This window comes from Vanellus vanellus (genome assembly GCF_965231255.1).
Source record: "Vanellus vanellus genome assembly, chromosome: 3".
NCBI lineage: Eukaryota > Metazoa > Chordata > Aves > Charadriiformes > Charadriidae > Vanellus > Vanellus vanellus.
The window spans coordinates 38,303,694-38,316,783 of NC_138907.1; the positions used below are offsets into that span (position 1 = coordinate 38,303,694).

At 42.2% G+C, this 13,090-nt stretch overlaps 1 protein-coding gene across 1 annotated transcript in view; it reads right to left on the reverse strand.

Annotated features, from left to right (window-relative positions):
- Positions 1–5,656, reverse strand: part of LOC309670347 (visual pigment-like receptor peropsin) — a gene marked incomplete at its 3' end in the record, with an annotated part of 30,434 nt that extends 24,778 nt beyond the window's left edge. The window contains exon 1 of the mRNA XM_082481247.1: positions 5,501–5,656. Within this exon, the coding sequence (XP_082337373.1) occupies positions 5,501–5,621 (121 nt within the window). The 5' untranslated portion in view covers positions 5,622–5,656. The remainder of the gene's footprint in view (positions 1–5,500) is intronic.
- Positions 5,657–13,090: the final 7,434 nt, after the last annotated feature.

Below are 13,090 nucleotides of genomic sequence, written 5' to 3' on the forward strand. Positions count from 1 at the left end.
TAAAAAACCAACCCCAACCAAAAGAACACCTCAAACCAAACAACCTCCCTCCCCCCTCCCCTGACAGCACAGTGGGAAAATAGGCCGCAGGTGCGCTGCAGAGGAAGGGCAGCAATAGCTCTGTCACTCTCACTGAGCCCGGGGATCTCCTCGGCCGCTTTGCAGGCCGTGCACGTCGCGGGGGATCACAGGCAGAGCAAGAGCCCAGAAAGAAATCTCTGAACTTTGAAGTGCTGTAAGGCGTCCATGTCACCAGGTGGCATCTCAATAAAACAGAGGATAGAAAAGAAACAACCGAGGGAACTACTTTCATTTTTTTTTGCAGGCTGCCAGCAATAATCACTCACAAGAGTACATATAGAAAAAAAAAAAAACCAAACAAAAACCAAACCCAAACTCTGCCTCCAGCATCCTAAGGTGATCCTGGTGATAAAGAACAGGTTCCAACTGAGATCAAAACATGGCTGAGAGAGGAAAAAAATAGTAGATAAGAAGAAACTGAGCACATGTCCACCCAACGTAAGGTCCAGAGTGGAGCCACCACATTTCCCCCGTAAGCTGTAACGCTGTCTGATATGGGCTGCTCATCAACGAGAGATACTGGCCCTTCTGAAGTGGCAAAATACACAGGTAACATACAATTACTGAAGTTTGTTAACACAGAACAGACCAGCTGCTGTGAGACTGGCAGTATCAGAGCAGAATAGGTAAAATGAGTGTTGACAAGTGCTAAATATTGAACAGCTGAAGAGTCACCTTTATTCCTCAGACAGCCACAGAAAAGTGCTTGGTACCACATTTGCAAACATTGGGAGTTAGGAGGAATAGGATGGACAGCAACATTTAAAATGTTGTATTGCCCTTATATAATTCAGCAGCAACCCTTCCCCTGGAGTAACAGCTCCCTAACAGAGCATTTTAATCCACAGATGTCAAAAGTGCTCCACAAAGGATGCTGGTGCTGTTATCCATGATTTCTGGGGGAGGCACAGGGAGGCTGCCAAACAAGCTGGTGGTAGTCAGGAGCTGAAACCCTATCGACAAAGTCCCATATCAGCATGCTGTCCACCAGCCCGTGCAAAGCAAGCGCTGAAAAAGTAGACGGCAACCGTGGCTGAGGATACTGAAAATCTCTTTTCTGAAAGCGACTGAGGACAGCGAGATTGTTTAGCTTCAGGAATAGCCAAGAGGGAACACAATAATTTTACAAAGATTTCTGCCAAATCACTCAAGCCTGAGCATCCAGATGTACCCTCTTTTTCTCTCATGTACCTGCGATGGTCTTTGAACAAGCAATAAACACCCGAGGCTGCATGCAATTTCACTCTTAACATTCAATTTATGTTTTCACAGAGTTAAATTTGCTACAAGGGAACTGATAGCTCTGAGCTGGTCATCCACATTCCCAACAGATGACTGCATCCGTGCCCAGCTAAGACGGGCTATTATGCTTTGTACTTAGACTGGCTCATATCAGACATTGTTGCATGCCCTTCACTTGTAAAATCTGACAAGAATGAATTAGCAAAATGGGTGTTACCACTCACCCATCTGCAGTTTAAAATATACAGGGAGCCTTAAGTGGAAGAATTCAAGAAATGAGAGCAAAAGGCGAAGGTTCAGTGTCACAACACAAGCTACGCTTTTCCCTCAGCAAATAACCTTATCTCTAGGACAGAAATTGGATTGAGCACCTAGATATAGAGCAGGCATGAATGAAGTCAATTACTGACTCAGCTACCTACACATAAGCATAAATGTCTATCTGAAGAGGTTTGCTGTAACAGATTTTCAGACTAGAAAAACTTTATTTAAAACAGTGATAAAATCTAGAGATTTTGCAAAACTGTCATTAACTATTGCAACTGTGAAGTGACCCTGCTCTGTTTTTAGTCTTCGCTGCTAATTATACATACACAATATCCTATCCAGGCCATATTGCCAATTTTGGCAGGAGGGAGAAGAGTCATCATGTTTTAGACTTGACAAAGCGTGGAGAGATTATTTGTTCAATAAATGTGATCATTTTGTGGATGAATGTTTTGTGAATAGCTTGTTTCCTTTCCCACCTTCTCAGATTAATCTGTCAAACAATGTCCCAAAGTAGCGCTGATTCTGTCACTTGTCAAGTAACAGTTTACTGCTACCATTCGGAGACGTGTGCCATTTAAAGGCATGTTTGGGTCTTGTGGTCTGTTCCAGTTTTCTGATGGGATTGGTAATGTTCTCAGCACGCCTTTCCGATATGAGCACTCACAAAAAAAGTCAGAATTTGTTCTCTAACAAACATTCTTTCATACTGACTTAAAATTTCCTTTTATGCTAAACATTCCTTTTAACAGGCCCAGTTAATTGTGAAACTAGGGAAAACGAGCACAGAGCAAATTGTGTATAAATGCAGAAAAGAACAATTTACTTAAAAATTCCAATTAATAATTATGGAGAAAAAAAAGGCTTAATTTTTTGCCCTCTAGGTTGGCTTAGCTAGCAGCTGTGGACAGTACTTTTAAATTGCACCTAATGATTTAAACTATAAAAGGACTCTCCGTTGTACTATACCACTTAGGGCAAAGGCAAAAAGGGGTCAGATGTAATGTTAGCAAAAGAAGCTCATGGAAGGGAAAGATGGAAACAGAGCGCTGCCCTCAGAAAGGGGATGCTGACGCAGCCGACCTAACAAAGGGAGACCCAGTGGCCGCTATTGCCTGCAGATAGTCCCTCTAAGCACGTGGTGACGGCTCACCACTACGGGATCGGCATTGCATTTTCCCCCCACTTTGTTGGTCCCCTGGCCGAAGCGTTCGCAAGGAGAATGATGGCACTGTGACTTGGATGCCAAGGAAGCATTCTTCAAAAGAGAAAAAACCACGTAGCAGCTACACAAGTGTTTTCACCGAAGCTGTTTTCCAAGGCATCAATAAACCAAAAGTATGAAATATGAACATTTTTGGGGCTTTGCATACAGGAAATATTCATAGACTCCTGCAAATGCAGATCGTCTTTCCAGACCCTGAAGGAAACTCAGGTACGGGAAGGGAACACACGGATTGGCCTTTGTCCTCTGCTGCCAGAAGGGCAAGAGGGTATCTGTGTACCAGAGTACTTTGTTCTGCCACATCACTGCTCCCCAGACAGACTGAGTTATCGGCGTACATAAAACTAATAGCTGTAAATTGTTACAGTTGGTGCTTGCAGAGAGAGGTGCGGCAAAAGACCTTTGAGGAGAAAAAGACACAGGGACTTTTCTGATTTATATATTATTAAGAGATTTTTTTTCCAAAAGTTCCTATTGCAAAAAGGTGAACCTACCTCCACCACATTTTAACCAGGTCCACACTACACTTAACTTAGACTAGTGCTATTACTGATTATATATACTCTGGTAGAAATGCAACTTGGATTTTGAATCTGGAGGTAAGTTTCAAGAATAGCGGTTATGACATGCCAAGCACTTGTAAGCATGGCAAAAGGATCTGGGGCAATCAAAACGCAATAGACATACAACCTAAAAGCTCAGGCACCTGGCTCCTTTAAAAAGTATTTGCTAGAAGATGTGGGGTCACCATTAGGAAGCAGCAGAGGAAAACACTTCTGTTGGTTGATTGATGGAAGAAGTTTGAACTACCAGTGTGATGCAGAGGCAACACTAGGAGGGATAGGAGGGATCTGCAGAAGTGTAAATATCAGTGTGAATGGTGATGGCAAGACCTTCTTTGGATGCTGTATTCAGTCCCAGCTATAAGTTAAAAAAAAAAAAAAAAGAGTCCATGTTGGAAAAGACAGCGTAAAAGACTGTTAGTATGATATGCTGTGATGATGGGGGAAAGAGTATTATAACAGGAGAGAAATAAATAATAATAATAAAAAAAAAACAAACAACAGAATCAGTCAAACAAACAAACCAAACCCCCTTGCTTTCTTAATATAGGGATGCTAAGGTTGACCACAGGGTATGATCATTCCTTCAGGAACACAGAGTGGCCACAGGACGTTAATTTCAGGCAAAAAAAAAAAAAATGCAATTAAAAGGAGTGACAAAAAGGGTATAAAGTTGGTGTGATCACTTTAGATAAGAATTTAGGGAAAGGCTCCTACCCAACAGAGAAGCAAAATCAGGAACAGGCTGTCAATTGGAAGGAGGTAACAACACCAACACCCCCCCCCCCCCCCCCCCAGCCAGTTACATGAGGGAGCGTGATAGCTTCGTAAATGAGATTATATATTGTCACAGCAGGGGACTGGCCTTGCTGACCTAAGATGTTCTTTCTAGTCTTAAGTGCAACTGATTAATTCATTAGCTGATGGTGCAGCCATTTCCCAGCCATTCATGAAGGGATACGCAGATGTGAACAGATTGGGGATAAATTGGAACAACACTGATTTATCTCACAGCCTCTCTTCTAATTAAGTCTCCTAAGACAGAAGCCATACATTTTTCTACTAGAATCTCTGGGTTTATTCTAAACACAACTTTTTCCTCCCTAGTTCCTACAGGTAAAAAAAGAAAGTATCATGTAAACATACTAAAATACTTAGCATTTTGCATTATAACTTCCACAGACCTTTCTCAAGCATAAGCTGAGGGCTAGTAAGCTACTTGCAATATGTGATAAGCTTAAAAAAAGTAAAAAAAAAATCTGTTTAGATCAATCACTGAAAAACAGAAACATTTTTGTATACGCTGCTTAGAACAGATTTAATAAAAGTTATGTTTTCTTGTATTTTCCTGTGAGGTTTTATGGTTGGAAATTTTGATTACCTAGCAAACCTGCATTCTTTGAAATTTCATAGTGTCTTTCTATCCTGCAATGAGTCTGCCTCAAATAGACATTATTTAAACAAAAAAACCCCAAATTTGCGCTGGGATCAAAGTGAGTTCATAGGTGCCATTTTCAAATCCTTATTATACGTTTACAATAGGTGTCTTGCAACAGAACCAAAATAAACATATGGTATTGTGGCTGCTAACACAGGATAACGTTCTGGTACTTGGATCTTTCATAGGTCCCATTTGAAAGAGTCTACTTCTATATGCACCAAACGTTTAAAGCAAGAGCAGTACAAATAGTTAAAAGTAATTTAAAAATACAGAATCGTATTTTCTGTCTCTGCAGGAGGCAGTTGTAGGATGCCAACTGACCATCAGCAGTCAAAACTCTGGAAATCACAGAACATTGATTCAGTGCTGCTGAGACACATGGAGACAGAAGTATCATGTACTTCTGATAAGGTACTTTCTTATCTTCCCGCATTTTAAGTTTAGTGAATATTAGTTAGAAGTTTGTTTGTTTGGGTTTTTTTTCCTCAAGATTTATGCATTGACTATTAATCTCGTTTTAACAAAAGAAAGCTGTACCTCTTTGATCTTGTAAGAGCTGAAAAAAAAAGTTGCATTTTCTAACATCTTGTTCCATTAGGGATGAAACCCAAACAAATTACTTTGAACTTTGTACCAAACTCTATTTAGGAGCTTCCGTTCACATCCAAGCTGAGTACATACCTAAAGCCAGCAGGTAGAAACCTATGATAGTCTCTCCTTGCTCTGTGACAGCTGCCTCTCTGCTCAGAAAACTGATGTTGTTGTTCCTCCAGGGTGCCTGTGGAGAAAACTGGACAGACATTTTCAGCAGAGCTTATGACCCAGAAATTGCCCTTTCCCCAGTATGTCCCAACGAAATAAAACGGTTCCAGCTTTTTCCTCAGTTTCTGCTCCCTGTATTCGAGGGAGCTCTTCAATGAGACTAATGATCTAAAGAAGGAAATCTCAAGAGACAGGAGCTTTGCAGTCTTCTGACCTGTTCTTCTTCACTAATCCTATCTATTAATACAGCCTGTGAATCTGCAGCCAGCCCGAGACAGCAGATTTCCTCATATCCTTATTACTGCTAGGTGCAGAAATCTTTAACGAAGAGCGTGTATCTGACAAAAAGACAACTTACTTTAAAATAGGGTGATACCTCATAACCTACGGGCTCACAGGCACACCCACAAACATAGTGCATATTGATATGTTGCTAATGACTTTTGTCATTTTGTCTTCAGTGAAGACCAGTAAAGTTTTAGTTCAAATGAAAGAGAAGAAAAATCTCACACAGATTAAAAAAAAAAAGAGCATAGTAAAAAACTATAGGGAGGTGTTGCCGCCTGAGAATGTGACTTTAACATAGCAGAAGAAATCAGCTATGAAGTTACTTTACCAGCAGGATAGTTGCTAATTTTAAAAGAAGAGAAGATAATTTCTAGTACAGGTTAAAAAAATTTTTTTAAGTCCTTTGAATTGTATTTTTAGGCTGCTAAACATCCTCCAATCTTGTATGCTCCAAGTATCATTGGATTTTCCCACACTGTTGAAAAATGAGATCTCATCTGGTTGAGGAGACACATTACATGTGATTTAAGTGAGCCAGTCTGCAGTATTTTTAGTCTTTACTGAGGTATTGATAATTGTATTTCAGATATGGCCTCTCTTACCAATCAGGTTGTAGTCATAATTAAAAAGATTGAGTCTGAATTAATTAATCTGGAGCAGCAAAGTTTTCCAGGCAAGCCACACACTCTTACTGCACCGAAATCCCTGTGCCCCCCTCAGTACCCTGACCGGCTCGTCCCTTCCTACCCCAGGCAGCAAATCAGCCCCAGTGGTGGCACTGTCCGCAGGAACCAAGGCACCTCACTGGGGACTTTCACTGTCCATAGGCTGGTTTTGACCCTCCTAAGGTAAATTAATTCCTCCTGTCAAGTTTTCCCCGTGCTTGTTATGATAACCTCACCAGGAGAGAGGGCAATAGAGGCAATGTGACAAGAATAAAAGGGGAAAGCGATCCTTTTGCAGCGAGAAGAAGGGAGAAATAGCTGTGATATGGTGGAAGATAGAAGCTTCATGTTAATGGTGAGGACAACGACAATGAGCCATACACTCGCTTCACTGAAGTCCCTTGCAAGGGTGGTAAGACAGCCATCTCACTCTTGTGGGTCTCTGGAGTGCTGCTCTCTCTTTGTCCAACCTAAAGTCTGTAGCACAGGTCTGGCAGCTCCAGCAGATCCCATTTAAACAGCCAAGTGGCCCCATTTTCCCGGCCGCTAACAACAGCCCACCTCCTGCTGACCGATAGTAGTGCCTCCACTATGTTCGCAAAGTTCAGATTGAACATTAGGAAGAAGTTTTTCACTCTGAGGGTGGTAAGGCACTGGAACAGGTTCCCAGAGAGGGTGTTGAGGCCCCGTCCCTGGAGGTGTTCAAGGCCAGTCTGGACGTGGCCTTGGGCAACCTGATCTAGTGGGAGGTGTCCCTGCCTACGGCAGGGGGGTTGGAACTCAATGGTCTTCAAGGTCCTTTCCAATCTAAACCATTCTATGATTCTATGGTTCTATGGAAGTGCTTTGAAAAGATTAGAGCAGTATATGCTGGCGGGCAGTTCTATAAAAAGGAGAAGAAAACTAAAATGCTGTGGTGGTACAGAGAAATTACTGTGTTCCACATAGCCAGGAGCGTGGGAAGGCATGTGAAAAAAATGGATTTGGACATGACAGGACCCTAATGTGTCCCTTTCCTCAATACCTAGGAGCTACAGGCTGGCCCCACAGATGGGACACCAGTGGTGCAGACCCACCGTGGGAGACTGGTGCCACATCTCCCTCTATACTCTTCCCTCTGCTCGCCCAAACCTCTCACGGGTGAGTTTCGGTGTAGCACAGCCGTGCCACCCGTCTCCTGTCAGCTGTGGGAAAAGAGGTACTGCGGCGGCACCGGCGACCTGGCCACAAAGGCCGTCTTTCATCCGACAGCAGATGATCTTACCCATCCCCTGCCAAGTCAGGCGGGGACAGACACGCACCCACCGTGCAGCCACCGCGCAGGTCTGGGAGCAGGAGGAGCGAGCCCCGTCCGCGCGCAGCAGTGCCCGGCCCGGCCCGACACCTCAGTCCTCCCACAAAGCGCTCTCCCCACACCTCCGAGGAAGGGATGGTGCAACCGGCACGAGCAGACTGGGGTCAACCCCGCACGCCACCCCGCCACCCGAAATCTAACGACCTCACCGGTGCAAGTAAAAGCACAATTTGGATTTTACGACTGTCATTAAGCCACGTTTTCATGTCTCACAGAAGCTGAAACGTTTATGCTATGTATAAAAGAATATAAGAAATTAATACTCATGGCTGCACTTGAGGGTTTAGTGCGGCTGTTACTGGAAGGTTAATGAAGGAAAAAACCCTTTGAAACCACCGATACCTCAGGTTACCTGATTAAAATGAGTGATGAAATGACGGGGTTAGGACACTACAGGTTAATAAAGCCCATTTTATGGACGCTCCGAACCAACCAATGGTCTCTGAGGCGGCGGGCAAAGCCAATTTAGAGCGGATATAAGCCAGCAGGTAGCCCCTATTTGGGCTGCTAAAATCGTGCAACAGCCTTTTAATCCCTACCCACCTGCTTAAACGTTATCAAAGTGACATATATACCAGCAGAATAAGGCAAGTATCACAGCGGCATCACTGGCAGGAGAGACTCAGGCTAGTTACATTAGAGTTCAGTTTACTGACTGTTTCCAGTACGTTACAACAAAAAAATCATAAGACTTAAAATTTGTGCGTGACAGGAAACATATGATATATGTTTCTAACGAGCAGCTATTTTCCCTGAGGAGCACCGAGATTTAGGCAGTTGCCAAAGGAATGATTTTGCCAGAAATGTAGAGTAAGTTCTCACCGCACTATTTTTGCATGATACCTATTACATGTGGATTAAAGAAAGGGAAAAAAAGGAGGAGAGAAAAGGAAAAATATGCAGAAGGGATGGGTTAAAATAGACCATAAGCAGATAGAAATTGGCTCTGTGGAATAAAAATACAGTTTTGTCTCTGGAAGGCATAAAATTTGGGGAAATTTTACAGAAATAAGAATCAAAGGGATTTCAAAACAAATCCAATAGTATGTTAGTAAGAACATGTCTACAAAGAATTTCTTAAGAGATTATTTTAAGTTCCACTTCACATTTTTCATTATAATATACACTATAAGATGAAAAAACTATAAATATCCAAGAAGACACCGCTTAGTCTTGCAAAGAATAATCACGCAATGATCAGTTATGCCTATAGATTTCATTGAGGTAGACAGAAAATGCATTTCATACAAGTAACGTGATTTTTCCAAAAATCAGATCATGTATCCGTTCACCGCTTCCATGAAAATACACTTCATATGATTTGCATGGGGTCTCTTCTAACGCCCACTGAATTCAAAGAAAAAAAATAATCCGGTAAACAGATCAGGTCTGTAATGCTTAAAACATGTCAATGGATGAAGGGGAACGATTGTGCTAGCTGAATGTCGCTGGGAATAGCCTACCTATAAGAAAGCAGACCTGGACCTGCTGTTTTGTTGCTGAGGTTCAACTGGCGGTAACACAGCAACCTCCAATTTTATAAGAGGAAAACGCATCTGAAATATTTAAATTGAAGAGCGATTGCAATGTGAAACATGCTCAACTGTTTATGTTTCGAAACATGCCCGTTTAACGCTAGACTGTTCCCTTGCTGTGACATTTTAGCATGAAAACAAGTGTACTCGATGCATTCTCTAGTTGATTGTCCAAACCACGCTTCAGCTCCTGTGTTAGGTTACTTGCCAAATTCACTTAAGAAAATTATTACATCATATAATTAATATATTGTGAAATCCATGCTTCTGCCCTGATTTTAATGAGTTTAGCCTACTCTGCTTCATACTTTACTCTTATTCTCATCAATCTTGAAAATTAATGTTTCTCTCAGGAATTGTGTTCTCTAGCTTGCCACAGATCTAGAAAATTACCTGTCAGAAAAAATGCTTGGTTAGCACTTATTACTGCAATATAAAGTTTGAAATTAACAGTTTCTCATGGAACACTGTGTTTAGATTGATGAAAACAGACTATCTCGCAGCTTCAAATATATGCTACTTTTATACTGAGAGATGATTCAGGAGAAGGTGAAATCTGCCTTGTGCAGATTAGGTGCCTGAGGCTTTGTATTATTTAAACTCCCTGCTCCGAGCTGAACTTACACTGAGTAGGTCAGGTGATACTAAAGAAAACTAAAACCCTCCGGGCAGCTAAATCAGTTCGTGAGAGATCGCAGTGAGGAGCGGGAAGCCCTGCTTCTGAGGTGATAGAAAGCGTTTCCGAAGGAAGAGAGGGGACCAGAGACTCTCAGCAACCACTGAGAAAAAGTGGAAATTTGGCTGGAAGGCAGGAGCCTCTCTGTGGGCTGGGGGGGGGATGTTCAAGATTTGAGCGCTTTTATTTCCAACCCGTCTTCCTGAGTCGCACTGATTTCTTTTGTATTAAAAAAAACGCTATTGTAGTTCCTGCTCTAGCAAAACTTGGCTTTTCAGCTTTAAAAGCCTGCCAGTCAGCCTTGGCGAGCTCATTAGAGTAACAGGTTTAGACAAACCTACTTCACTGCCGTGACTGACTTGGTGTTCTGTCACTGGGGCACTTCTACTCTCTGTGTTGCAGCAGCACTTCAGTGCTCCAGTTGAGAGGGGAGCCCAGCTAGAGTATCATTTCTCCCCACGTATGGTCTTGCCTCATACCATATGACTGCAATGACACGCAGCATTTATGGACGTTGCAAATATTGTGAACCATGAAAACTGAAGAAGACGCTACTACTTACAAACAGCATCAAAACCCAAGCTACCCTTCACAGTCGGATACATTCATTACAGAGCATGCTTGCTGGTTCTTAATAGTAAATGACATATTATTACAAATTACTGTGAACAAATGTCTTTTTTTTTTTTCTTTTTGAGGAAGTGAAATTAATTCCTTAAGCGTTGCTTCAAGAAGGCAAAATGTACTGTGGTGGGTTTTTTTTTCTGCTTACCCAACTCTGAATTACACTGTAAGAGGCAGGTGCACCAAACGAACTGTCACTTTGACTCATGTGAAGAAATCGGTTTCTGCAGAAAAGGCAGAACAAAAACCCTAGCATTTCAGGTATCAGCAGGACTTCAGTGTCAGAAGAATCTTAAAGTTGCATTCTAGGGACTAAGCAAGCTATTGCAAATCAGGGAATTATACAGGAGGAAAAAAAGGAAACATAAAGCATCTCAAAATGTGTGTCATTTATGAGACAAGAAAAGAAATAAAGAATACTAACATGGGAAAATCTCAATAATAATTCAATTAAATACACGTTTCCTAGCATTTACCCTTCTCCTTGGTGTTATACTTACCTTTCCACTCTTTCTCTTGAAGTATTTCAGTTGTTGGATTCAGTTGGGGGTGTGTGTGTGTGTGTGTGTAAACGGTTACAGGCAGTCATCAGTTTTCCTAGGGTTTTGCTGGGGAGTATGATGGTGGTGGTAGAGATTTCTCCCTCTTCTTTGCCAGGAGAAGCATAACGTTGAAGCTGCTGATTTCTTCCTTCTCTTTCTAAGGTCCACTTGGGGCTATTTTTGTACACGTTCTTTCGTCCTTGCTCTTTCTGTTTGGTCTGCAACTCCACATTTCGTCTGAATGTCCTATATAAAAATTATCTTACATATGTTGTATACTTCTTATCTATTTTCTCTGCTACCTATAAGACGGTTTTGCCCTGCTCCCAGGCTTACATGTAACTGCTGCTGAGCTGTTCACAGCCCTGAACTGCCATCCTGTGCCCTCTTCTCTTATCCCCCCACGTCTGCACTCCTCTCCCCTGCACCCGGGTTGCCACGGGCAAGCCCTCCGCTGCCAGCCCAGACCTATATTCTCCTACATTGCGACAGTAAGATGGTGTCAGAAATAATTCATTCTAAACAGAATAACTACTTGCTGCTCCCGGCTGTACAGAAATTGTGGTTATATCCCATGATTATAAAAACCAAGTAAAGCAGACCAGGAAATAGTTACCTGAGAATTAAAAAAAAAAAAAATTGCTGTCACAGCTAAGTCAGCTAAAATAAAGTTGCAGGCAGGCCATGGCAATTTGAGGCAAAGCAAGCCTGACGTGCCTTAATACTGCAATGTTAGCACAGAGCCTGTGGCATGTAACTAGCAATAGCAATAACTGTATTTATGGGGCTACAGGTTAGGCACATCAGGCATTAGCTCGATAGAGCTGCATTGGCTTCAGTGCAGTTTTGTTCATTCGTATCAAAATCACAGAACAAAGCAAACATCCTGCTTAAATCCACCTATTCTTGTCCTCTGTCAAATTATGCACAGATTGATTCAGACTACTTTGAAAAACGTGTGGGTTTCCTTTTTGATGACGATTTCACTTTACATGCTCAGTCCAACATCCGAACTGGCGAAACAACACAGACTTTTACCTTAATGTGTTCATATGAGACTGCGTGCAGGCGGCACGAGTTGAGAGCAAAACCTAAGGCCCTGCGCTTTTATTCCATCGCCTTTGCCATCATGTCTGAGAACAGAGCACGCAAGGACTCCGTCTTCATTCCTTTTATTTAATTTGTGCTTGCCTTGCACGAAATGTCCAGAAATTACAAGGCAGTAAGATTCACACCCCACATCTTCCCATTCAAACCTCAGATATGTTGGCTTCCTAAAACTTCCACTCAAATTGATGAGCTTTTCGAGGATTTAGCCACAATTAGAATTTAATCCTGGATTAAGAGAATACAACACAGGAGGAGGAAATCACTGAAAACATAAATAATCTTAACCGGGTATTATGCTTCCGTCAGCTGAATCCACTTAATTGTTTCCAGGTGCCGGTTGCTATTATAGACTATATACCGTAGACTCCTGTGAAGTCCTTAATACTTCCCGCAGGTGTGGGAGCCAATAATAGAAGTGTCTCATAACAATGGCCAGTCTAGGAGAGTGCTATAGCAGAGAAATCCTAGACAGGGTGGTTTCTTCTGCTCTTACCTTTTCTGAACTTTCTATTAACACCGTTTTTGTTTTTCTGTAGTTGGAAATCAGACAGAATGCATCCTCTCAGGCTGCTGAAAAGGAAAGGTGCTTTTTCTTCTGCTATCTGGTTCATGCTCCTGCACACCCCATGGGCTAGCGGGACTAACGGACTTTTCCAGAGTACCAAGAATGGCACTCCCCCAAATGGAATTGGAGCTTGGAAAAAGTCACAAGTGG